This window comes from Giraffa tippelskirchi, chromosome 2, assembly GCF_054371585.1.
Source record: "Giraffa tippelskirchi isolate mGirTip1 chromosome 2, T2T-mGirTip1v1.2.pri, whole genome shotgun sequence".
NCBI classification, from domain to species: domain Eukaryota; kingdom Metazoa; phylum Chordata; class Mammalia; order Artiodactyla; family Giraffidae; genus Giraffa; species Giraffa tippelskirchi.
This window is the reverse complement of record NC_137276.1, coordinates 230,882,558-230,909,484: the sequence shown is the minus strand read 5'-3', so window position 1 is coordinate 230,909,484 and position 26,927 is coordinate 230,882,558. Positions and strand designations below refer to the sequence as shown.

Below are 26,927 nucleotides of genomic sequence, written 5' to 3'. Positions count from 1 at the left end.
AGAGCCCAGGCTCTCCTCCACCTGGGGAGAAGGACCACAGTTGGTGACCAGGTGTGTGGGAAGCCTCCCGGGCCAAGTCCTAACTGGACTCCTCGTGGCCCTCTCCAGGTGTGAACTCATCGCCATCACCACGGGCAGGCGGTACCTTCAGAACAGTGTCTGTGGTCTCTCCAGTGCCCCCAGCCACGCGTGGCGGTAGGACTGGGGTGAGAGTGCCGAGTCGGAGAGAGGGGCAGATGAAGGGTCTGTGAGCCCCTGCCAATGGCAAAGCCTCTTGCAGGTGGAGCAGTGTTCCTTTCACCCCAATCCTACTCTGACCCCAGGTGTGCAGTCAGCGCCGGGGCTGCTGCTGGCCAGGCCTTCATGCCAAAGGCTCATCCAGACGGCAAAGATGTGCCAGTGAGTCGGAGAAAGACCGAGAACAATTAAGAGGCACAAAACCAGTCTAAGCCGGTTTTCAACAAGAAGGCTGTCCATCATATTGGGTTGGCCAGAAAGCGTGTTTGAGTTTTTCCCTGGTGGCTAAGATGAGAAAGAATCCACCTGCAGTGCAGATTTGGGTTTGATTCCTGGGTCAGGAAGATCCCCTGAAGGAGGGCATGGCAACCCACTCCAGTATTGTTGGCTGGAGACTCCCGTGGACAGAGGAGCCTGGCAGGCTACCTAGTCCATAGGGTCGCAAAGAGTCAGCCACAACTGAGTGACTAATGCTGTAACGGCTTACGGAAAAACTCGAACCAACTTTTCTGAAATGTTTGAAATTTAGTGATAAGATCACAAGGAACTCGTCTCCCCAAAGCATTTTCTCTACCTCAAGGGAACACTGAAATCCCATCATTAGATCCATCGTGAGCTCCATCCAGCCATAACCATAGGCTCCGACGAGGTAACGTCGGCCACATACATACATTCTAATTAGAAGGAAAATGTGCCCTTGCGCTGTTCTGAGGGAGGGAGGGTGCCCTAGGGATGCAGAGCATCACAGGAATACAAAGAAGGGGGTCACAGTACGGGCCCCCAAGCTGGCGGAGGTACAGAGTCCTCAAACACATGAACAAAGTAAGGCTAAACACAAAAGAGCCAGCGGCGGCTAGCCACTTACCGCCTTTAAAACGCAGGTTATAACCAAGTTCTGAAAGCTTCCCCAATGAAACTGCTGTTTATCAACTTGGGACCTGATTTCTTCCTTCTCCTCTTTTCTCCCTGATCTAAGTCAAATTGCTGAAGGCTAAAAATGTAAGATATGCCTTCAAGCGGGAAAAGGGACGAGAGGAAAGGCCACTGGACACGTGATGTGCAGGTCGAATAATAGTGCTTGTTAAAAAATGGGTCCTTTGTATGTAGTCAGGCCTCCAAAAAGCTTCCTTTACAGAGAAATATATATTTTATATTTAAATACCATACCTTATATCAGACTACAAAACATACAACCTTCAAATTCTAAAGTAGATGTAGGTACTGTGCAGTAGGAAAGGAATGCTAACGTCCAGTTACAGACTCCAGAAATAAATGTAAGCTGGTAAATAATCCCATTTAGACATTCACAGAGAACACTACTCACCTCGTTTCCCACAGGGCGCTTGTTAAGTTTATATAGACGTGGATTCATTCATGCTGTGGACTCAAGCTGTCTAGTTTTAAATTATACTTATTGAGCACTTTCTATATTGTGCTAAGATTCTTACATAGATTATCTCAGTGAAGCCTGTATACTAATCCAGTACCCAGACTGGATACTACAGCTATTTTCATTTTTTAAAACAGTGAGGTTTAGAGAAGTAAAGCAACTTGCCCAGCGTTAAGATCAAGGATTTGAATCCAAATCTTGTCGCCACTACGCTTCTCAAATGCCTGTCGCTCAGACCAGGCGGCTGGTGCCCTGGAGAACCCACCACCAGTCCTGCCAGGACTGCACGAGACTGAGCAAGGCCCAGACTTAGCCCTGGGAAAGCACCTTAGCACGCCCCATTCTCACGGGAGACCTGAGAGCTTCTGCCAGGATGTCATGCCAACCCACTGCTCAAAGGGGAGGGGACAGGAAACCAAGTTTTATATACTTACGTCTGCTGTTTTCTGCCTTTCTCGGAGGTTTACTCATCATATTTTATAATGCAGGCTAAGGGGTGAATTTTAATTACTCGTTGACATATATTTAATTGTATAAACTCCAGCAACGAAACTATTTTAAAATGGTCTTCAATTCAGACTCCTGTTGGGTTAGCCTCAGGTGTCTTCAGGTCATCCTGCAAAGTCACTTTAGAGAGAGAGACCCAGGTCCCACCCCCAACTCGCTGAATCAAATATACTGGAGCTGTGATCAACACAGCTGTGGTGATTCTACAGATGGTAAAGAACCCACTTGCCAAAGCAGGAGATCTAAGAGATGCAGGTTCGATCCCTGGGTTGGGAAGATCTCCTGGAGGAGGGCATGGCAACCCCTTCCAGTGTTCTTGCCTGGAGAATGCCATGGACAGAGGAGCCTGGCGGGCTACGGTCCATGGGGCCAAACGGAGTCGGACACGACTAAAGTGACTTGGCACACACGCTCACACAGATGAGTAGTCAGATGTGCACAGGTGAGTAGTCAGATGTGCACAGGTGAGTAGTCAGATGTGCACAGGTGAGCAGTCAGATGTGCAGCGGGATTAAAAGCTCCTGTTTTAAGTTGATGAGCAGGGATTTAGCAGTTTCATTAAGATCACCTAGGTTCACCAAAATCAGATTTTCCCCTACATCTTGCTTACAGGTTTGCTGGACAATTCCTGAAGTCAACTCCTTCCCCCAGCTCAGGGTCCTGTTTAACAGACGGGGCTCGCCTGTGACGTACATGGAAACAGAAACTTTCTCCTTGGGGTCGCTGTTTCACCACACTATGCCTCAGATCTTTAAGAACACCAACGACCGTGTGACACCATCATGTCACCTCCATGTCCAGGGAGGCGACGAGCCCCACCCTCACCAAGCCTGCTACTGCATTCCCAGACAGCAGTGAGTCAAGAGGGACCGACTCACCGCGCCGGGCTCCGCCTTCACCACTCCCCCGTCTCCTGGGGCAGCCGTCCCTTCCCGGCAGACCTCCCTGGGGCTTGGCCGTCTCCTCCCTTCCCTGGGCAGCGGGGCCCCAGCTGCTCAGCCAGCTTCTCTAGCCCTGCCACGTGCCTGGGGCCTGCCCCTCTCTCTTCCCTTTGGCTCCGTATCCTCCCCTTTGACTGCAGCTTCAGCTAAACAACTGAGGCAATGATAGGAAATGAGTTAACGAGTCAATACTAGGAGTAGAATCTACAAGAATGGAAAAGCAAAAAAAAAAAAAACAAAACCCCTCAAAAGTAACAATTTTTAAAATTTAACAGTCAACAAAATTAACTAGTCTTTTAAGACAAACATGTATGTAATTCCTACACAGCCTTCCAACATGTTGCGGCCTATATGAGAGCGTGGCTGCCACGCCCATGCCACACAAGGGCACCACCTTCGCCATGAGTGGGGCTGCACTCACTCATGGCCAGTCTCCCCCATCTTTCACTGCGAGTTTTGCCACCCGTTTTTCCTACCCTATATTTACAATGCGCTTTACTACCCAACCAGACTTCTCCTGGACTTGGTTCCTCCAGCACCCAGTTGAGACTGGACTATGACAACCAGTTAAGGCCCAACGAAGCGAGCTGAAGTCTCGTCCTTACCCCTTGGAAGCAGTGTCCCCAAGTCCTGCTGCAGGTGGCACGTAATTCACGACATACCAAGACTGAAACAGACAAACTGTTCCAACCCTTGTTTTTAATAAAACGCCATACCCTCAAGGTGTGAAGTTGTTAAGTCGTGCCTCTTGGCAACCCCACAGACTGCAGTACGCCAAGTTTCCCTGTCCTTCACTATCTCCCAGTTTGCTCAAACTCATGTTCATCGAGTTGGTGATGCCATCTGACCATCTCGTCCTGTCATGTAAAGAACAAAACCCCTGTGTTTTCAGGCAATGAAGTCGATACTGAAACCTGTGGGGTTCTACTTAGTTCTTTGGTACGTATTTAAATCGCTGTGTTTCAGTTGGAGAAAAACTTTTGTCTTTGAAGATTTCAGGTAATAAACTGGAAAACTGATGACAACTGTTTGCCCTCCAGCCCCTTTTGTGTTGCGGTGAACGTTATCCCTACAGGTGATGCTGGAAGAACCCCTGGGCCCTTCCATCATGTTTTCTGTGAAAGGCTGAAACTGGGGATCTTGACTGTACACGACACCCGAGAGAAAGACAGATGCGCAAACTGAGGGACCACTTACCGTACGAGCGAATCTTCTACAAAGTATGACGAGTGATTTAAGCACAGGGATAGGCAGACACGACTGGTAGAGGGTGACAGCCCAGGTGACACCCACATGATGGTCCTCAGGGGACGCACAGACCGGGTGCTGATGTTAACGAGGGGTGATGAAGAATGTAACAAGCTGTCTTCATAAGGCTTTCTTGTTCTTTGTACCAGAAATTACCTAAGGGATGTTTTTACCCTAGGGAACAAGTCTAGGGGAGGAGATCCATGGCTAAGAAAATGAGATGGTCTACTCTGCTCCTCCTCGACATCAAGGGTGCCCCAATGTGCAGACATCCCAAGCAGGAGTCGAAGAACCCAAATACAGTCTCAGTATGCCAAAGTCAGTTTTCCTCCCAACCCTAATCTTAAAAAATTTCACACATTTTTTTTCATACATGGCATGAAGACCAAGTTCTATGAAATGAATCATTTGACCTATTAGCTTTGGCCACACGACAAAAATGGACATAAAAATGAGAGTTGTGGGATGGGAGGTTCAAGAGGGAGGGGACGTGTATATACTTACGGCTGATGAATGCTGACGTTTGGTATAAACCAACACAGTACTGTAAAGCAATTACTCTTCACTTAAAGATACATTTTAAAAGGAGTACTGAACTCGTCCTCTTTTTTTGGCTGAGCTGGGCAGCATGTGGGATCCTGGGGTCCTAACCAGGGACCAAACCCAGGCATCGGGAGCGTCGAGTCTTAACCACTGGACCACAAGGGAAGTCCCTGAACTCGTGTTCTGAGAGCTAGCAAGGGCAGGCCAAGAGAAAACTGGGGGACCGACAGGAAATGTAGCATTTGCTCTGTCCTCATTGTGTTTCCTTATTGTAACTTAACTGTAAGTGAGTTTAACAACACAGGAGCTGAAAAGAGGGTGAAGTGGCGAACACAGTGGTCGTCTTGTTGGCCTTATAGGACTACTGCAGCCTAAATGAATTTCACTTGTACCTTTTCTTTTGTAGCTCTAGCATTCGTAAAACAAGCCTAGCTAGGTTTTTTTGGAGTCTGACATATAATATGTGCCACTTACCTAAGTGAATGCTCATCACCCTAAGAAAAACACTAAAGGAAGTTTTCCTTTCACACATGTGGTAGGTGCAGCTTTATGTAGTCAATCTGAACTTAACGAAATCACATTCAACTTTTACAGTAAGTTTTCTGCCTTCTGAAAGCTACCTTACTGTACACTTACACAGGCTAATTTATAAAGAGAGATGTTTGGTGAGGATTAACTCACTGTGGCAGGAATCTTAAGACTCTGTACAAGAAAGCCCCTGACAGCCGTCCACCAAGGATCTGGGGCAAGAGGAATGGTATGATTTGTAGTTCCTCTTGTTTCCACGCAGGTCAAAGCCTAGAGAAAACCACCTAAGTCCCACGCCATCCGCAACAAGACGAACTATTAGCATTTTCAATCAGACAAAACCTGTGAATATAGTAAAGAGTCAATCTTAAAAAATCAAAATGGTCTGTTAAACCTCCAATTTTTACTTTTTCTCAAGATTTTTGAAGCCTAGGTTGATGTAACTACAATTTTCCTTTCTACACATTTGACTCCAAACTTCTAGTTGGTATACCTACCAGACCATTACCTGGACCAGGTTAATTGCATAGGAAGATTTTTTTTTTTTTTTACTATGTTTACATTTTTCTTAAATTAATCTTAAAAAAAGCATAGTAAAGAGTCTGAGGACAAATTATTCAACTGTTTATCATACATAAGACCGCATGACTATAATACAAAGGGGGGTTCTTTTTCATTTAACGTTACAATATACACAGCAAGTCCGGACCAGATCTTACAATCTGCACACAGGTATTTAACCTTTTCCATGCTGTTTATGTTTACAATGCACAGAAGCCCTGTAACCAAACCGTGTAGTAAAGCACACAAAACTGGACTGCAACATAACACAGTATGCAGAAGCATCGGCTTTGATGACTTCCTTTATGTAAATAGCGGTTTAAAAACTGCTTTTTTTTTTGGTGCTTGCTAAGATGTGGCAACCAGCACAGAAAAAAAATGACCTGACCCACGTATATCTTCACCTCATATTCCTAAACAGCAGTAACTACTGTATTCCTTTTGATATTGCTAGACTCAAGATGACATCCTTTTATTCACTGTAAACCTTCATGAACTACCAAGTTCAAAAATCATCCACAGGCTTGACATTTAATTACAAAATAAATATGGATTTCCTGATTAACAACAAAAAAAATTTTGTGTGTGATTTTATAAAAACGGGTATTCCCAAGTTTCCATTCACATTCACATAGTTTTAAACCTTTTTGTCTTCTGTCACTGTTTTACATATAAAAACCTGCTTTTGTTCAGAAAAAAACTGACCTAGTCAGCCACGTGGAATTGACCAATAAAAGGTAACGTGGTGTTTCTGCTGAGTTGTTTTGAACAGGGTTATCGGCAGAGGTAGATGACTGCTTCTTTTCTAGGCTTCTTTGATCCTGGACAGGTAAGTTTCTTATCTTCATTCTCCCAATTCAACCGCTCAAAAGTATAACACCGTAAGATTGGTCAATTTAAAATGGGAACACAAATTTAGCAACTGCCAGACTGTGTTACATTAAGGCAGCATAATCTCAAAACTAGGCACCTGTTAAAACACCAGCCTGCTCATCTCAGGTCACGCGTGCGAGTTCTGCTTTACTCGTGCTCATGTTTTGGACCTGTTGGTGCAATCGAGGTCTTGCTTTCAAGTTTACAAGTAGGTTAATCAGGAATACAAAAATCAACTGCTGGTTCCATAGCTTCTGGATCCAGTGTCCCTTTACTTTCAGAAGCCTGAACACATTGAGGATGTAACAGCTGTTGTAATCTTGAGTTAGGTGTCAATCTATCATGTTCAGTACACAGATTGCTGTAAATGTATTGGCTATGGATTCAGCAACAGTTCCAGTTTTGTTTAAGCAATAGTACAGCCATAATTTTCAACTGACATTTAAAAATGGTCTAGTTACACCTTGTGTCAAAGTGCAGAACTGCTACATTATTGGTTACAGACATCTATGTGCTATAAAAACAGCTTTGGTACAATAAATTATCAAAAAAGAAAATAAATTTTTGTAAAATTCACAGCATAATTGTGAGGCAAAAAAGCAGTCACATAAAATTCTGCATTTTTTTAAAAATGTTCAGGATGAACAGAAGACATCTTTGTGCAGAAGAAACGGTGGAGATGCCACGTGCCGAGAAAAGCAAAAGGAAAGGAAAACGCAGGAGGGGACACAGCTGTGGCTACTCCCCTCAAAGCAGACCACTACTTCTGTGACCTTCCACCCATTAGGGAGTCAACGTTATGACACACGCAAAGTGACCTTGTAATACCTTACAATTAGTGGGTCACCAAAGTCTGTTTTAAAAGAAAGGCCTCTTGAATTACCCATTCTCTGTGTTTTCAGCATTAAGGACTGTCTGCAAAAGCATGTCCAAAAGTGATTGCATCTGAAATGGTAGGCTCTTCTAGTTTCGAGTCCAAATCCATAAGGCCAAAGGTTTTCCCAAAGACCACCACTCAGACCTCCCCAGGACTGGCCACGACTGACCCGTTGATCGCTTCTCAGTGCACCTTGGATGGGAGACCAGTCACGTTCCGTTCCTCTCTCACTGTGGCCTCGGCAACGGGAGGCCCACAGGATCCCAGGTCAGTGCTGCTTTGCTCCTCAGGAGGTTCAGACAGGAGGGCTCTGATCCCGCCACTCAGCATGCGTCCTGTGCCTTCCACACGCCGATACAACCGTCCCTTCCATACAGCTGAAGGTGATGACTGTGTGAGCTGGAGGTCCCTCTTCTTACAGTACTGCGTTTCCGTGCCCAAGTGTGTTTAGAGGACTTAAAAACCCCATCTCCCACCCCCCACCCCAAACAGAACAAAAACAAAACAAAAACGGGAGGGGGCGGGAAGGAAAAACAAAAAAGGGGGAGAAAAACACCCTCATGGGGCCCTGTATGCAAATGATGTGCAGTGCCTTTTTATTTTAAAATTAGTTGGCAAATGAGCAAGACCAACATCTGAACGATAACTTTTGTGGAATAGAAAGACAAAAAACCCCACTACATGACCGGGATGTGGCAAGTTAAAACGGGGGCGGCAAAAAGAGGACACCTCTGAGCTATCCGAGAAGATGGGTTTGGACATGGCTCTTTTAAAAACTTCATTGTCCCTTTGCAATCTTTTCAAGTTAAAAAAAAAAAAAAAAGTCAGCTTTGCCCTCCTGTAGCGGTTCAGTGTGTTAATCTCCTTCTGATTCAAGCAGCTTTGCACTTTGTTTTTTTTGGAAAAAAAACACCACTTCTATAAAAACACACAAGAAACAAACTCAAGTTTCAATGTAGTCACGAGCTAGCTACAGGACTCTGCTGCACACACACTCCCGTCATGGGGGACTCTTCCCTATCAGCCCCTTGCCGCATTGTCAGATGTCCTTCAGTCATGTAATGTGCAGGACCTGTATTAGCAGAAAATTGGTATGTTGGATGTCCAGCTATGCCAGTCTCTTGGCGGGGATTGGAGTAGACGGTTAAATTAACGTCCATAGCTCCATTCTGTCCAAAGTCCAAGGTATTAGCAGCCACTGGGCGATTCTGGTAGGCCTGATTGCCTTGATTACCAGTAGAGGAGGAAGATGTAGAGGAAGAAGTAGTTGAGGAAGACAGGGATGTCATGGAGTGGTGACTGTGGCCGACCTCCATAGAATCCTGGGTAGAGGAGCTATTTGTTGGAGAGTTGTAGACCCTTGGCCTGGTCCGCGTGCCCAAGGCTTGCTGTCCGTGGTGGTGGTGGTGGTGGTGGTGATGATGGTGGTGATGGGAACTGTTTCCGTGGTGGTGATGCAATGCATTCTGTTGAGGGGCTACATGAAAGGTGGTTTCTTGAACGGGATGAGTTTCAACAGTGACTTGTGTAGGAGCTTCAGTGCCTGACCAACCAAGGGGAGCAGGAAACTGCTGACGCACCTGGAAGAGCAGATTGTAGAGAGATTTATTCAGAGGACCGTTTCCAAGCTTTAATCTTCAATTAAAACCTACATTAGCATTTACATTAGAGAGAAGGTTTGAACTTTTAATGTTTTAGACAGCTCTAACACACAAACTTCCAAATATGTTTCAAGAGTGAAAATTATTTTATTATGAAACCTGCAATTTTTAGCAAGTTATACCCATAAACAGGCTCATATATTTTATTGGCCACTTTCCTTCCTTGGGAGCACTATTTATGCCAGGGGTCAGCAAACTTCTTCTGGAAAGGGCCAGAAAGTAAAAACTTTTATTTCTGATCAGTCCAAAAGACATCCTTTATTCTAAAGCCCCTCCTCTTCATCTTTCCTGTTTTAACTGAATCACTACTATGCATTTAGCTGCCTAACCATTCCTCCACTCAAACAATCAGCAAGTACTACTAAAGCCACCTCCAAAATAACAACTCAAATCTGGCATCTCTTCTCCATTACTCTATGCGAGGTCACTACCATCTCCTGCCTAGACTAACAAAACAGTCTCCTAAATCAACTCCCATCTTCCATCCGTGCCTTTTAGCAAACCACTCTCCAAATCCAAGAATAATCTTTTTAAAACAGATATCCAAATTAAGCATGAAAAAGAAATAAAAAGCATCCAAACTGGAAATAAAGAAGTAAAAGGCTGCTACTTACACGTGATGCACCATCATATACGGAAAACCCTGAAGACTCCGGGACAAAACTTACGGAAATAACAAAGTCAGCAGGCTCACAGGATACAAAATCAACTACACAAAAACCTACTGCATTTCTATATACTAATAATACTAATGATAAAGTATCAGAAAAAGAAAATCCCATTTACAAATGCATCAAAAAGAACAAAATAAGCAAGGAATAATTTGACCAAGGAGGTGAAAGAGCTTTATATGGAAAACAAGACACTAGTGAGAGAAATGGAAGACCCAAGTAAACGGAAAGACTGTCCATGCTCACTGACCGTAAGAGTGAAGAATCAATGGTGTTAAAATGTCCCAAACTACTGAAAGCAAGCTACAGATTCAATGCAATCCCTATCAAAATTCCAATGGCATTTTTTTCAAAAAAAATAGAACAAACCCTAAAACCTGTAATCCACAAAAAATATCCAAGTAGTCAAAGCAGCCCTGAGAAAGAAAAAGCTGGAAGCATCACGTTCCTTGATAACAAACTATACTACAAAGCTACAGGAACTAAAAATGGCATGGTAGTGGCATAAAAACAAGCACACAGATCAACGGGACAGAAGAGAGAGCCCAAAAACAAACCTATGTGTATACAGTCAATTAATTTATGAGAAAGATACAAAAATACACAGTGAAGAAAGGCTATTCTCCTCAATAAATGGTGTCATGGGACTTCCCGGTGGTTCAGTGGTTAAGAATCCACCTGCCAATGTTGGGAACACAGATTTGTTCCCTGGCCCAGGAAGATCCCCAATGCCACGGAGAAACTAAGACCGGGGGCCACAAATGCTGGAGCCCAGGCTCTGCACCGAGAAGCTGCCGCAGCGAGAAGCCCACACAGCTCAGCACAGAGCGGCCCTGCTCGCAGCGACCAGAGAGAGCCTGTGCAACAGCGAAGACCCAGAACAGAGGAGAAATTAGTTAATTATTTTAAATGGTGTCAGGAAAACTAAACAGCCTTATACAAAAGAATAAAACTCAGTCACCATTTTACACCAGACCTCCAAATGAACGCAACATGGATTAAAGACTTGAGGCCATAAAACTCCTAGACGGAAACACAGTTTGACACAAGCCCTGGCGATGGCGTTTTGAATCTGACGCCAAAGCAAAAGCAACAAAAGCAAAAATAAACAAATGAGACTGCATTATACTAAAAAGCTACTGTACAGTAGAAGAAACCATCAACAAAACGAAAAGGCAACCTACCGAATGGGAGAAAACATTTGTCAATCATGTATCTGATAAGACGTTAATATCCCAAGCATAAAAAGAACTGATAAAACTCAATAGCAAAAAGCCAAATAATGTGACTTAAAAACGGGCAGGAGATCTGACTACACGTTTCCAAAGAAGACACAAAGATGGCCATCATGCACAACAAAAGCAAGTCAACATCATTTGTCACTACAGAAATGCAAACCCAAACCACAATGAGACATCACTCTCGAAAAGACAACAAACGACAACTGCTGGGGAGGATGTAGAACAAAGGAAACCCTCACACACTGCTGACGGGCATGTACATTCCTGCAACCATTATATGGAAACAGTATGGAGGAGGTTCTTCAAAACATTAAGAACAGAACTACTACATGACCTTATGATTATACAGTGGAAGTGAGAAATAGATTTACAGGATTAGATCTGATAGAGTGCCTGCTGAACTATGGATGGAGGTTCGTGACACTGTACAGAAGGCAGGGATCAAGACTGTCCCCAAGGAAAGGAAATGCAAAAAAGCAAAATGGCTGTCTGAGGAGGCCTACAAATAGCTGTGAAAAGAAGAGAAGCAAAAAGCAAAGGAGAAAAGGAAAGATATACCCATTTGAAAGCAGAGTTCCAAAGAATAGCAAGGGGAGATAAGAAAGCCTTCCTCAGCGATCAATGCAAAGATACAGAGGAGAACAATAGAATGGTAAAGACTAGAGATCTCTAAAAGAAAATTAGAGATATCAAGGGAATATTTCATGCAAAGATGCGATCAATAAAGGACAGAAATGGTAGGGACCTGACGGAAGAAGATATTAAGAAGAGGTGGCAAGAATACACAGAAGAACTGTACAAAAAAGATCTTCACGACCCAGATAATCACGATGGTGTGATCACTCACCTAGAGCCAGACATCCTGGAATGCGAAGTCAAGTGGGCCTTAGGAAGCATCACTATGAACAAAGCTAGAGGAGGTGATAGAATTCCAGCTGAGCTATTTCAAATCCTAAAAGATGATGCTGTGAAAGTGCTGCATTCAATACGCCAGCAACTTTGGAAAACTCAACAGTGGCCACAGGACTGGAAAAGGTCAGTTCTCATTCCAATCCCCAAGAAAGGCAATGACAAGGAATGTTCAAACTATTGCACAATTTCACTCATCTCACATGCTAGTAAAGTAATGCTCAAAATTCTCCAAGCCAGACTTCAACAGTACATGAACCGTGAACTTCCAGGTGTTCAAGCTGGTTTTAGAAAAGGCAGAGGAACCAGAGATCAAACTACCAACATCTGTTGTGTTATCAAAAAAGCAAGAGAGTTCCAGAAAAACATCTATTTCTGCTTTATTGACTATGCCAAAGCCTTTGACTGTGTGGATCACAATAAACTGTGGAAAATTCTGAAAGAGATGGGAATACCAGACCACCTGACCTGCCTCTTAAGAAACCTGTATGCAGGTTAGGAAGCAACAGTTAGAACTGGACATGGAACAACAGACTGGTTCCAAATAGGAAAAGGAGTACATCAAGGCTGTATGCGGTCACCCTGTTTATTTAACTTACATGCAGAGTACATCATGAGAAACGCTGGGCTGGAGGAAGCACAAGCTGGAGTCAAGGTTGCTGGCAGAAATATCAATAACCTCAGATATGCAGATGACACCACCCTTATGGCAGAAAGCAAAGAAGAACTAAAGAGCCTCTTGATGAAAGTGAAAGAGGAGCGTGCAAAAGTTGGCTTAAAACTCAACATTCAGAAAACTAAGATCATGGCATCTGGTCCCATCATTTCATGGCAAATAGATGGGGAAGACAGTGGAAACAATGACAGACTTTATTTTTTTGGGCTCCAAAATCACTGCAGATGGTGACCAGCCATGAAATTAAAAAACGCTTTCCTTGGAAGAAAAGTTATGACAACCAAGACAGCATATTAAAAAGCAGAGACTAATTTGCCAATGAAAGTCCATCTAGTCAAGGCTATGGTTTTTCCAGTAGTCATGTATGGATGTGAGAGTTGGACTATAAAGAAAGTTGAGCACCAAAGAATTGATGCTTTTAAACTATGGTGTTGGAGAAGACTCTTGAGAGTCCCCTGGACTGCAAGGAGATCCAACCAGTCCATCCTAAAGGAAATCAGTCCCGAATATTCATTGGAAGGACTGATGTTGAAGCTGAAACTCCAATACTTTGGCCACCTGATGCGAAGAACTGACTCATTTGAAAAGACCCTGATACTGGGCAAGATTGAAGGTGGGAGGAGAAGGGGACGACAGAGGATGAGATGGTTGGATGGCATCACCGACTCAATGGACATGAGTCTGAGTAAACTCCGGGAGTTGGTTATGGACAGGGAAGCATGGCGTGCTGCAGTCCATGGCGTCACAAAGAGTCAGACATGACTGAGTGACTGAACTGAACGAAACCTCATGATCCTCAATTCCGCTTCTGGGTATTTATCTGAAGAAAACAAAAACACTATCTTGGAAAGATATATTTACCCCCGTGTTCACTGTAGCATTATTATAACAGCCAAAATAAGAAACAACCCAAGTATCCACTGACAGATGAATGGATCAACAACCTGCACAATCTGGTCAATGCTCATTTCTCCAACCTTTTCCTCTAGTCTGCCTTCCTCTTGCTGCCTGGGTTCCTACTACATAGCATCTTCCTTCTGTTCCTCTATATGGTCAACATCTTTCACACGCCTCAGAGTATCTGCATATACTGTTCCTTTCTGCCTAGAATGCTCTGACTTCTAATTTCTGCTTGGATGTTTCTTTCTCATCGTTTCTATTCCAGTCTTCCCTCAACACTCTGGCTAATGCTGCCCTAACTTCTGGGCCAGAGACTCCCAGTTGTTCTCAAAACACTTCTTCTTCTTCCTGGGCATGTGGCTCCAACTACACTCACTTCCAGTCTCCGCTGTAGTTTGACACGGCCATGCGACTGTTTTAGTCCATGGAAAGTTCCTATAGCACGGCCAGATTCAGCCGACAAAATACCTCCCAAGTCCTTGCGCAGGACACAGCAGACAACTAGGCCCTGGGGATGGGGCAATCACAAGATGTCAAGAACCCAGGACATGCGAGAGCTGTGCCCACTCTGGACATTACATAAAAGAGAAACTCCACATTTTTCAAGCTACCATATTTTGGGGGATCTGTCTGTTATCAGTTGTGTTAAATTAATACACCTAGCCCAACAAACAGCTCTTCTCTATTATATTGTCTTATTTTCTAGTACTTGCAATTTCTATTCACTTGATTCATTTATATACTGAGTCACTGTAAGCTCCAGGAAGGCTAAGTTCGTTCTTTATCACCAGTGGCTAGCACAGATCATTCAGTATTTACTCAGTGAAAGTGGTCCCAAGAAATACTATTGAAAATAATCCAGAAGAAAAACAGGCAGAAAATTCTCAGAAAATACTAATGGTTCTTAAACTGTGACACTACTCAAATTCATACATGAAAAGAAATGAACAAAATGTAACTATAATCTGTCCAATGCTAGGTTTTTCATCGCAGACTGTATCCAAAGGTGATCCCAGTTTCTTAAAACTCAGTTTCTGGCAAGCTAAATTGGTAAAAATTACATGAAGAATAATTTGGCAACAGTCATCCAAGTGACAACCCACATTACTCTCTGACCCAACAATTTCACGTCCAAGAATTTATATCACAGATGAACTGTGTGTGTGCGCGGATGATTTATATATGGGGTTATTCATTATAGCATTATTTTCAGTAGTAAAGAAGATTGAAAGTAAACTAAATCTCCATTAATAGGGAACTACTGCAATAACTTGAGGAGTATCTAAACAATGGAATACTGTGTGACTATTAAAAACAAAACAAAGAGAATGAAAAAGCTCTCTATGATACAGAATGAGTTCCATAATATATCTATTAAAAAATATATGTAAAACACGTTAAAATTAAAAGAAAAAAAGATGTAAAGCAGTGTGCATGGTAATGCTACCTACCACTTGTGTACAAAGGTTAGGTGAAGAATATATGTTTATATTTGCTTGTGTATGTATAAAATATCTCAGAAAGGTTTTATTATGTATAAAACTAATAACATTAGTACAGAAATTAGGTGGCTAGAAGACACAGAAGGAAAGACTTTTCATTGAATCCCCGTTTATGTCTACCGATTTTTAAACCATGTGAATGTATCAACTGTTTAAAAATTAAATAAAAAAGGTTTGAAGCAAATATGACACAATATTGATTTCTTTAAATACGGGCAGGATGAACACAAATGTCTTTTGTTATCCTGGTACAGTTTATGTATTTGAAGTATTAATATATTTGGAAGAATAAAGGGAGGAAAGAAGGAAGGAAGGTCATTCTGAAGATTAGGGAAAGCCTCTGGTAGTGATATTTAAGATCAGAAGGATATACAGTAGTTAACAAAGCAAAGAGGGAGGAAAAGCATATTCCAGGCTGAGCACAGTCCATGTGAGAACTGTGATGGGGAACATAATAAGGTCCGGAAAATGAAAAAAAATCCCAGGAAGACCAGAGTGAATGGAGAGGAAGAAGAATGCCTGGGAAGGGGCCAGATCACAGAAACCACTGGGAACTTTGTGCTGTGTTCATTCGTTTCCGACTCTTTGCAACCCTGTGGACTGTAGCCTGTGAGACTCCTCTGTCGGTGGGATTCTCCAGACAAGAATACTGGAGGGGGCTGCCGTGCCCTCCTCCGGGGCATCTTCCTGATCCAGGGATTGAACCCGCGTCTCCTGCATTGGTAGGCAGTTTTTCACCATTAGCGCCACCTGAGAAGCCTTCTCAATTTTTTTTTTTTAAGTACAGTACACATCAGTTCAGTTCAGTCGCTCAGGCCGACTCTTTGTGACCCCATGAATTGCAGCACGCCAGGCCTCCCTGTCCATCACCAACTCCCGGAGTTTACCCAAACCCATGTCCATCGAGTCGGTGATGCCATCCAAACATCTCATCCTCTGTCGTCCCCTTCTCCTCCTGCCCTCAATCCTTCCCAGCATCAGTCTTTTCCAATGACTCAGTTCCTCGCATCAGGTGGCCAAACTATTGGAGTTTCAGCTTCAACATCAGTCCTTCCAATGAACACCCAGGGCTGATCTCCTTTAGGATGGACTGGTTGGATCTCCTTGCTGTCCAAGGGACTCTCAAGATTCTTCTCCAACACCACAGTTTTTTTTAAGTACAAGAGAAAGCCAAAAATTGGTTGAAGGCAGGGTATGGACCCGGATGAGACTGTTTTACTGAACATTTACTTGGCTGAAGAGAGAAGAGAGGTGAACTGGTGAATGAAACAGATGCTGGAAGACTAGTCAAGAATAATCTTTATAGTAAGATAAGCTAGAGATGCCTGTAGCAAGGAGTGGGGGGATGAAGTGGAGAGAATAGGAACACATGTAGGATACTCAGAATCCGCACTATCATTTGCTTCCATGTCGGGGGGTGAGGAAGAGACTCAAGGATTAACTCCCAGGCATCAAGTGTATGACCTAAGCAAATGGGTAAATTTAGGGCCATTTTGTACAAAGAACAGATAAAAGCAGGTGAGCTGTGGTAGAAGAGGAGACGATGACAGCAATCAACGTGACACATTTGAAGGGTTGTGCTGTGGAGACCTCCAGTGCGGCACTGAAAGGAGATAATCAGAAATAAAGGCAGGGGCTCAGGAGTGAGGTCTAGGTCAGAAATTAAGACGTGAAGTGACTGACATCAACATGGAAGTTCTGGGCACTGGTAGGAGCACATGAGGTCACCAGGAGGGGTGTCAGGTGAGAGACAGGGCACAGAATGTCCACTTTTACCAGCAGGGGCAGAAGAGAATCCAGAAAGGAGGCGATGACGGAAGGGGGCAGGCAGAAACCAGCGCCGTGTCACTGAGAGTGAGGACCAGAGGGAAAAGCGACAGAGAGCCCGCGCGGCTCCTCAGAACTGGCCACTGGTGACACTACAGGACAGGAGCTCACGCTGGGAGCAGGCTGCCGGGAGCAGCAGCAGGGCTCTCGGAGGGTGAGGAAACAGAGCCCATGGAGAGCAGAACTTGGGGTGAGGAGCACCCGGGCCAGGGAGAGACACCAGGGAGGGCCAGGGCGGAGGGCGGGTGGCGAGCGGAGGCCCTGGGGCGGCAGACAGCAGACAGGCGCCCGCAGACAGGCCGTGAGGCCGTCCTTTCTGAAGAGTGCTCCCCACCCAGGGAGGAGTCTGGGGAACAGAGGAGGAGAGGCTTCTAAGAGGCGGAGACGAGTCTGAAACAAGTACTGAAGGAGATGACGGGAGAAGCACCAAGGCCTGCCCAGCAGGCTGGTGAGCAGCAATCAAGAGCGGCGACAACGTCCCTTCACGTGCACCCCTCCACCAGCCCGCAGCAGCCCCAGGCCCAAGAACAGGGGTGATGGTCATCAACGTCCACTTTATTTCTCATTAAATAATAGACTTGCCTCTCATTATACACATCATTACGCAGTACTCAGGATGGATTAATTTACTGTTTTACAGAGTATTTAAATATTAGTAAATATTTTTACTACCACCATCTGTTTCACCTCCTTAAAAAATTTTACTTAATTAGATCCTCTTTAATCAGTTTAAAAACCAACCCAACAAAAAGAAAAAACTTCAAAACACAGAACAAAACATGGAGGTGAAAAATCAAACCACAAACTGATTCAGAACCTAGAACCATTGGTGGTGACAGATAATGTCCTCTCAAGGAGGGAGAGGCAGTAATTAAGATCACGAGCCTCAGAAAGACCTTAACCCAGGAAGTCACAGTTCCCCACTGTAAAAGGAAAATCCAAACAGGGTAAGGCTAAAAACGCTACGAGAGTAAATGAGATAAACACAGGGGGAAAAGCATCTGGAACAAAGGCTCGTGTGCACTCAGTAAATCTCAGCTATTTCTAAACAAGGAGGGAAATGGCTGCAACGTGGTTCCTTATGCGAGTCGTGAAGTTAGAACCCCTTACAGGTGTGAGGAAGCCATGACCCTTCGGAGGAAGCGATAATCACTCGAAAGACCCTGGGCACCCCACGCTGCTCCCTGGGCACAGCAGAGGACGCGCGTGAGGGCGGGCTGGGCTCACCTGCGGACTGTGGGTCTCACAGTCCATGGCCTGGACGGCGGCCGTGAAGTGCCCGCCGCTGTGCCGATGCTGGTGCGTTGGGTCCGACCTGGCTCTCCCACTGTTGCTTGTCCCCGACGATCCACCTGGAGCATCGCAACAAGACACTACTTGTGAGTGTGAAGTTAATTGTATTCAAGTAGATATATCCTAAAACTGTAACATTAAAACTGAAACACCCTCTATTAACCTGAAAGTACACCCGAAAAGCACCCAATTCTCTTCTTTCACATCAGTCAGTGAACTCAAATATGACCAAGTTCAGTTAAGTCGGGAAAACTCAAGCATGTGGACCAAGTATTTCCACTTTAAAAACAATTTAAACATTTGGCTACTAGTTTTTTCCCAAGCAGAATTTATTATATGCACAGTTAAGTCTTAGAACTTGGTGGACTTTTTTTACTAGCCCCAAAGAATAGACTTAAGAAAAATAATTCCTCCCTTGTTGTTGTTGTTCAGTTGCTAAGTTGTGTCCAACTCTTTGCTTCCCCATGGAGCACAGCATGCAAGGCTTCCCTGTCCTTCACTAACTCAAGGAGTCTGTGCAAACTCATGTCCAATAAGTCGGTGATGCCATCCAACCATCTCATTCTCTTTTGTCCCCTTCTCCTCATTCCCTCAACCTTTCCCAGAATCAGTATCATTTCAATCAGTCGGCTCTTCGCATCAGGTGGCCAAAGTATTGGAGCTTCAGCATCAGTCCTTCCAATGAATGTTCAGGATTGATTTCCTTTAGGATTAATTGGTTTGATCTCCTTGCAGTCCAAGGGACTCTCAAGAGTCTTCTCCAGCACCATAGTTCAAAAGAAGCAATTCTTCAGCGCTCAGTCTTCTTTATGGTCCAACTCTCACATCTGTACATGACTACTGAAAAAACCACACCTTTGACTATACAGACCTCTGCCAGCAAAGTAATGTCTCTGCTTTTTAATATGATGTCTAGGTTGGTCATAGTTTTTCTTCCAAGGAGCAAGTGCCTTTTAATTTCATGGCTACAGTCACCATCTGCAGTGATATTGGATCCCAAGAAAATAAAGTCTGTCACTGTTTCCATTTTTCCCCACCTATTTGCCATGAAATGATGGGACCGGATGCCATGATCTTCGTTTTTTGAATGTTGAGTTTTAGGCCAGCTTTTGCACTCTCCTCTTTTACCTTCATCAAGAGGCTCTTCAGTTCCTCTTTGCTTTCTGCCATAAGGGTGGTGTCATCTGCATATCTGAGGTTATTGATATTTCTCCCAGCAATCTTGATTACGGCCTGTGCTTCATCCAGTCCAGCATTTCACATGATGTACTCTGCATCTAAGTTAAACAAGCAGGGTGATAATATACAGCCTTGAAGTACTCCTTTCCCGATTTGGAACCAGTCAGTTGCTCATGAACGGTTTTAACTGTTTCGTCCTGATATGCATACAGGTTTCTCAGGAGGCAGGTTAAGGTCGTCTGGTATTCCCATCTTTTGAAGAATTTTCCATAGTTTTTTGTGATCCACACAGTCAAAGGTTTTAGCACAGTCAATGAAGCACAAGTAGATGTTTTTCTGGAACTCTCTTGCTTTTTCAATGATCCATCGGATGTTGACAATTTGATCTCTGGTTCCTCTGCCTTTTCTAAAGCTAGTTTGTACATCTGGAAGTTCTTGGCTCACATACTGTTGGAAGTCTAGCTTGGACGATTTTGAGCATTACCTTGCTAGCATGTGAAATAAGTGCAATTGTTCAGTAGTTTGAACATTTTTTGGCATTGCCTTTCTTTGGGATTAGAATGAAAACTGACCTTTTCCAGTCCTGTGGCCACTGCTGAGTTTTCCAAAGTTGCTGGCATACTGAGTGCAGCACTTTCACAGCATCATCTTTTACGATTTGAAATAGCTCAGCTGGAAGTCCATCACCTTCACTAACTTTGACTGTAGTGATGCTTCCCAAGGTCCACTTGACTTTGCATTCCAAGATGTCTGGCTCTAGGTGAGTGATCACACCATCGTTGTTATCTGGGTCATTAAGACCTTTTTTGTACAGTTTCTCTATGTATTCTTGCCACCTCTCCTTAATTGCTTCTGCTTCTGTTATGTTCTTATAGTTTCTGTCCTCTATCACGCCTATCCTTGCATGAAATGTTCCGTTGGTATCTCTAATTTTCTTAAAGAGTCCTCTAGTCTTTCCGATTCTATTGTTTTCCTTGATTTCTCTGCATTGCTCATTTAAGAAGGCTTTCTTCTCTCTCCTTGCTATTCTCAGAAACTCAGCCTTTAGTTGGCTGTCTCTTTCCCTTTCTCCTTTGCCTTTCAGTTCTCGTCTGAGCTATTTGTAAGGCCTCTTCAGACAACCACTTTGCATTCTTGCATTTCTTTTTCTTGGAGATGGTTTTAATCACTACCTCCTGCACAATGTTACGAACCTCATAAGGTTTGTAACGTTGTAAAGAATTCGGCCCATAGTTCTTCAGGCATTCTGTCTATCAGATGTAATCCCTTGACTCTATTCATCACCTCCACTGTATCATCATAAGGGACTTGATTTAGGTCATACCTGAATGGTCTAGTGGTTTTCCTTATTTTCTTCAATTTAAGCCTAAATTTTACAATAAGGAGTTCATAATCTGAGCCAGTCAGCCCCAGGTCTTGTTTTTGCTAACTGTGCAGAGCTTCTCCATCTTTGGCTGCAAAGAATATATCAACCTGATTTCGGTACTGACCATATGGTGATGTCCACGTGTTGAGTAGTCTCCTGTGTTGTTGGAAGAACGTGTCTGCTATGACCAGCGTGTTCTTTTGGCAAAACTGTTGGCCTTTGCCGTGCTTCATTTTGTATTCCTAGGCCAAACTTGCCTGTTATTCCAGGTATCTCTTGACTTCCTACTTTCAATTCCAACCCCGTGATGAAAAGGACATCTTTTTTAGGTGTTAGTTCTAGAAGGTCTTGTAGGTCTTCGGAGAAACTGTTCAACTTCAGCTTCTTCAGCATTAGTGGTTTGAGGCACAGATTTGGATTACTGTGATAGTGAATGGTTCACCTTGGAAACAAACAGAGATCATTCTGTCATTTTTGAGATTGCACCCTAGTACTGCATTTGGGACTCTTTTGTTGACTATGAGGGCTATTCCATTTCTTCAAAGAGATTCTTGCCCACAGTAGTAGATACAATGGTGATGTGAATTAAATTCTCCCATTCTGGTCCATTTTAGTTCACTGATTCCTCAAATATTGATATTCACTCTTGTCACCTCCTACTTGACCACATCCAATTTACCTTGATTCATGGTCCTAACATTCCAAGTTCTATGCTATGCTGTTCTTTACAGCATTGGACTTTGCTTCCATCACCAAACACATCCACAACAGGGCGTCATTTCTGCTTTGGCCCCGCCTCCTCATTCTTTCTGGAGTCATTTTTCCTCTCTTCACCACAGTGGCACGTTGGACACCTACTGACTTGGGGGCGGGGGTGCCCCTCATGTTTCCGTGTCATATCTTTTCGCCTTTTCATACTGTTCATGGGGTTCTCAAGGCAAGAATACTGGAGTGGTTTGCCATTTCTTTCTCCAGTGGACCACCTTTTGTCAGAAGTCTCCACCAGGACCCATCAAACCTGGGTGGCCCTACACGGCAGGGCTCATAGCTTCCCTGAGTTACACAAAGTTGTGATTCGTGTGATCATTTTGGTTAGTTTTCTGTGATTGTGGGTTTTTGTTCTGGAGGCTGTGGGATTGTAGTTCTTGCCTCTTCTGTTTGCCCCCTGATGGATTCCGCCTTACCCATTAACAAACTTTAAAAACACATTAAATAACCCCCATTTTGTAAAGAAAAGAGCACACATTTCAAAGCCTAACATAATATCAGAACAACAGACCTGAGCTTGAAGACGTACTGGAGGTGGTGCCCGAAGACTGTGACTGCTCCATAGCAGGACTCGTGGATACACTATTACTCGTATTTGTACCTTCATCAGCTGTTTTCTTGAAAAAACTGTGCTGCAGGGCATAGTAAGGTTGAATTCGAGATTTGGGGTCATAATCAAGCATCCTTAAAATGAGGTCTTTGAACTTCAAGTAGTCAGCTACTGTATGACCCGATTCCCCAGCACGACGCCCACCAGGTCCTCCTGTTTCTACTCCAAGAATATTATGAAGTTTACGGGTTCCTGGTGGTTTGTACTCCTAAAGAGAAAAAAGACAAAAAAGGGGGGGGCTTCTCTAAATTTGGTGGAATATGTAAAAGTTATCAAATAAGCTGAGATAATAAGCATCAAATAATGCTGAGACCTTTCTTAAAAAGAGTGTTTTATGGTTTGCTCTTCTCGATTTTCAGATATACTATTCTGAATGCACTGCAGTTATGAGAAATTCAAAATAACTCTGAGCAGAAATGACTATAAAGATCATCTCGTGCAGGGATCAGCAAACTACGCTCTGTTTTAGAGCCTGTTTTATATTAACAGCTCCTACTGAATGGTTTTACATTTTTAAAGATGGTAAAAACAAACACAGCCAAGTAAGAATATGCAACAAAATCTTTACTCTGTGGTCCTTTACAAAGGAAGTGTACCAACCAGAGGCTATGAGCCTCTTTTCTGCCCAATACACCTGTGAACTCAGGTGCACTTCCTAGGTAACAGTGGCTCATTAAAGCTTTAGCCATCCCTCCTAATAAAGAACCATGGGTTTAACGCCATACTTCGCTTATATTCAGATTAAAAAAAAAAATTGAAAGCAAATTATTTATGCTTCACTTCAGAAAATATGTTTAATAAACTGCCTTTAACATGTGCTGACATTTTCGGGAAACTCATTTTAACAGGTAATCTTTAAAACCCCTATGAACACTGAATTTATTCAGAATAGTATTGGTAGATTTTTGCTTCTAGGTACTTCAAAATCAAGAACAACCCAGGTAGGCAAAGCAAAAAGTAACTGCTTTTTAAAAATCTATCACGGACTTGGTGGTCTAGTGGTTAAGAACGCGCCCTGTGATGCAGGAAACGTGGACCCCAGGCCTGGTCAGGGAACTAAGACCCCACATGCCGTAGAGCAGTTGAGCCCATGCACAACTACCGTGTCCTCACGTTCAGGAGCTCGCACAACACAACGAAAAGATCCCACACGAGGCAACAAAGACCCCACGTGCTGCCACTGAGACCTAAGGCAGCCAAATTAAAAAAGAAACCTATCCGAGTGCGGAGTACTAAAGAAACCAGAACTAACTAAATTCTGGAAAATGAAAAGCCTTTCCTAGGAGAGAAGAGACTATGGTGGGAGAAGGAACGAAAGCCAGGATGTGAGTAGGGAGAATCCAGCCCAACTCCAAACCAACTTGTGACGGCTACAAGTGGCTGGGCCGAAGGGTGGGACAGGCCAACGACCCAGGAAGGACTGCCCAGGGAGGACCCCAGGGTTGCAAAGCTGGAGCCAGAGCAGCGGTGTGAACACAGACCACCCTGAGGCACAAAACCTTAGGAGAGGGCTGCTGGCTGGGCATAACATATAAAAGATCCCCCCAGTCTCCAAACACTGCTTAAAACCTATGAAGACAGTGGAGAATAGGATCTAAGTCAAGCAAACAAACAACACAGAGCCCTGATACGGCTGAACTACAAAACGAAACCGACTGGTCTCATCACACAGTAGACTGACAGAGTAGGAGCTGCGACTCATTCCCTAGGAAAGTAAGAGTTACTTCTACCTCAACTGGGCTTAAATGCAAGAAGTCCAGCATACATTTAAAAAATTACAGACACAAGAAACAAACCAAAAAACGGGTCCATATTATGTGGAAAAAAAAAAAAATTGTAGAAAGTCCACATATATAAAATAACCCAAATGTTGAAACTGGCAGATACGTATTTTAAAAATAACTATAATTTTTAAAAAACTTAGTTCAAAAGCTAGACAACATGTATGGATAGATTGGGGAGGGTGGGTAGTTAAAACTAATTTTTAAAGATAAATTAAAATGTGAAAACACTAGAACTAAAAAATGGCAGTATCATAAATGAAGAATCCATTTAATGATCTTAACAGCAGACTGGGCTCAACAGAAGGAAAACAATGAGTGAACTAGGAGACAAAGAAATGATTCAAACTAACACACAAAAAGAAAACAAGATGAATAAACTAGAGACCTCTGAGACGATATTAAGCACCACAACATATATTTAAGTGGATAATTAGCAGGGGAAGAGAAGGTGAAGCAGAACAAATATTTGAAAGGATAATGTCTGAGGATTTTGATGAAAGATATCAACCTCCCAGATCTAACAAATTCAGCACACTCCATGGAAAATAAATACAGAGAAAACTGCACAAGAACCTAACAGACAAACTGCTGAAAAATCAAACATAGCTTAAAATGAATAAAAATAGTCCTCGCCCTGCATAAGTAGTAGTGCATAAAAAGTTGGGGGTGGGGGAGGGAATAAAAAAAGAGGAAAAAAAAGAAAACACTGCTTAGAAAAATCAATGTCTTCTCAGAAACAATGTAATACAGAAAACAATGTCATAACATCATTTTCATTAGCTGAAATGTAAACCTAAAATTCTACATCCACTGCAATTTCCAAATCCATGAAAAATATCTTTCCAAAAATAAAGGTGAATAAGGGTATTTTCAGATAAACAACTCCTGAAAAGAATTCATCAGCAGAAGTTACAAACTACAAAATTAAAAAGTTAAAGGAAGTTCTTCAGGCTGAAGGAACGTAATACCAGATGGAACTTAGGAACAACAACAAGAAATGAAGAACTCTTTGGGTAAAAGAACCTGGGGGGTGGGGGTGGGGTGGGGGAGAGGGTCCTGGCCCACGCTGCGCAGCTTGCGGAGCCTCACGGTTCCCTGACAAGGAACTGAACCCTGCGGCCATGCCAGCGAGAGCTCAAAGTCCTGACCAAGGACCGCCAAGGACTCCTGAAAAGAACTCATGACTATCTTTATCTTTTATGAGTTTTAAAATCTCTTCTAAATGTCGTTTGTAATTTAGGCAGTTGTGTTGTGAGGTATGTAATGCACGCATGAGTGATACATGATGACAAAAGATGGAAGGCATTAGATAAAAGCACATGGTTATCACACAGCTTACGAAGTTATGTAACATTCTGTTAAGGTCAACTGGTAAGTTAAAGAGGCATATAGTAAGAACACCACTAACAATTACACAAAGAGGAATAGCTATAAAGTCAGTAAGAAAAGATGAAATAAAACACCAGAAGTACTCAACTCCAAAGAAGGCAGGCAAGAAGTACTGGGAAACAAAGAACAGATAAAACAAGCAAGAACACACATATGGCAAAAGTTTAAAACCCAATCCTCTGAATAACCAGGGACCAAACAATTCATTGTGAAAGAAAGATACTACTCGACTGGATTAAAAAGCATAACTCAACTACGTTCTGTATATAAAAGTCATATTTTACATACAAAAGTATATGAACAGGTTTATAGTGAAAGGATTAAAAAAATACTATGAAAGTATTAAGAATTAGAAAATTGGTATAGCTTGAATAATATCAAATGAAGTAAACACAAGAAAATATTCAAGACAAAAAGGAATATTTCATAGTGATGAAAGACTGAATTTATCACCAAGTTCTAACAATACTAAATGGGTACACCTATAAGAGCTTCAAAAAAACAGAAAACTAAAAGAAGATTAAGACAAATCCAGTATCATCATGAAAGATGAACGCTTCTCCTAGTTATTGATAAAATAAATATACACAGACACATAAAGTACGGATGCAAAGATTCCCCAAGAAAAGACCAACAAGCACATGAAAAGATGTTCAATGTCACTTTAATTAGTAGAGAAATGCCAATCAAAACTATGATGAAGCACCACCTCCCGCTGGTTACAACGGTCATCACGGAAAAGTCTATACATAATAAACACCAGGGAGGAGAAGAGAATCCGCCTCCAGTGTTCGTGGGACTGCGACCTGGTGCAGCCACTATGGGGAAGAGTATGGAGGCTCCTTAAGAAACTAAAACCAGAGTGACCATGTCATACTGCAATCCCATTCCTACGCATATATCCAGAAAAAAACTAACTGAAGAAGAGAAAGGCACCCCAATGCTCACTGCAGAACTATTTACAATAGCCAAGACATGGCAGCAATCTGAATGTCCATCAACAGATGACTAGATAAAGAAGTGGTGGTGTTATTTCACACACATACAGTGAAATATTACTCAGTGATATAAAAGAATGAAATTATGCCATTTGCAGCAACACGGATGGACCTAGAGATTATTATCCTAAGTGAAATAAGTCAGACAAAGACAAATAGATTACTCGTATGTGAAATCTAAAAAAGATACAAATGAACTTATTTTCAAAACAGAAACAGACCCACAGACACAGCAAACATATTTATGGTTACCAAAGGGAAAAGGGATGCGGGAGGGCTAAATTTAGGAGTAAAATATACACACCACTAGATATAAAATAGATAGCCAACAAGGACCTACTGAATAGCCCATAGTACTATGCTCAATTTTGTCACAACCTATAAAGGAAAAGAATGTGTGTATTTATATATAACCGAATCATTGTGCTGTACACCTGAAACTAATACA

The 26,927-nt window shown here is 42.9% G+C and overlaps 1 protein-coding gene across 50 annotated transcripts in view; it reads right to left on the bottom strand.

The window, feature by feature from the left end:
• Window positions 1-5,997: 5,997 nt before the first annotated feature.
• The window catches only part of DYRK1A (dual specificity tyrosine phosphorylation regulated kinase 1A), a 214,750-nt gene continuing 193,820 nt past the window's right edge, over window positions 5,998-26,927 (bottom strand). For 43 of the 50 annotated variants that reach the window (XM_081573151.1, XM_081573159.1, XM_081573166.1 and 40 more), the window contains 3 exons: window positions 22,210-22,516; window positions 18,320-18,444; window positions 5,998-9,285 (listed from right to left, as the gene is read on the bottom strand). In XM_081573151.1, the coding sequence (XP_081429277.1) occupies window positions 8,665-9,285; window positions 18,320-18,444; window positions 22,210-22,516 (1,053 nt within the window). In that variant the 3' untranslated portion in view covers window positions 5,998-8,664. Of the gene's footprint in view, window positions 9,286-18,319; window positions 18,445-21,054; window positions 21,373-22,209; window positions 22,517-26,927 lie in introns of those variants that run through there. The other 7 variants (XM_081573180.1, XM_081573181.1, XM_081573179.1 and 4 more) reach the window with 2 other exon arrangements.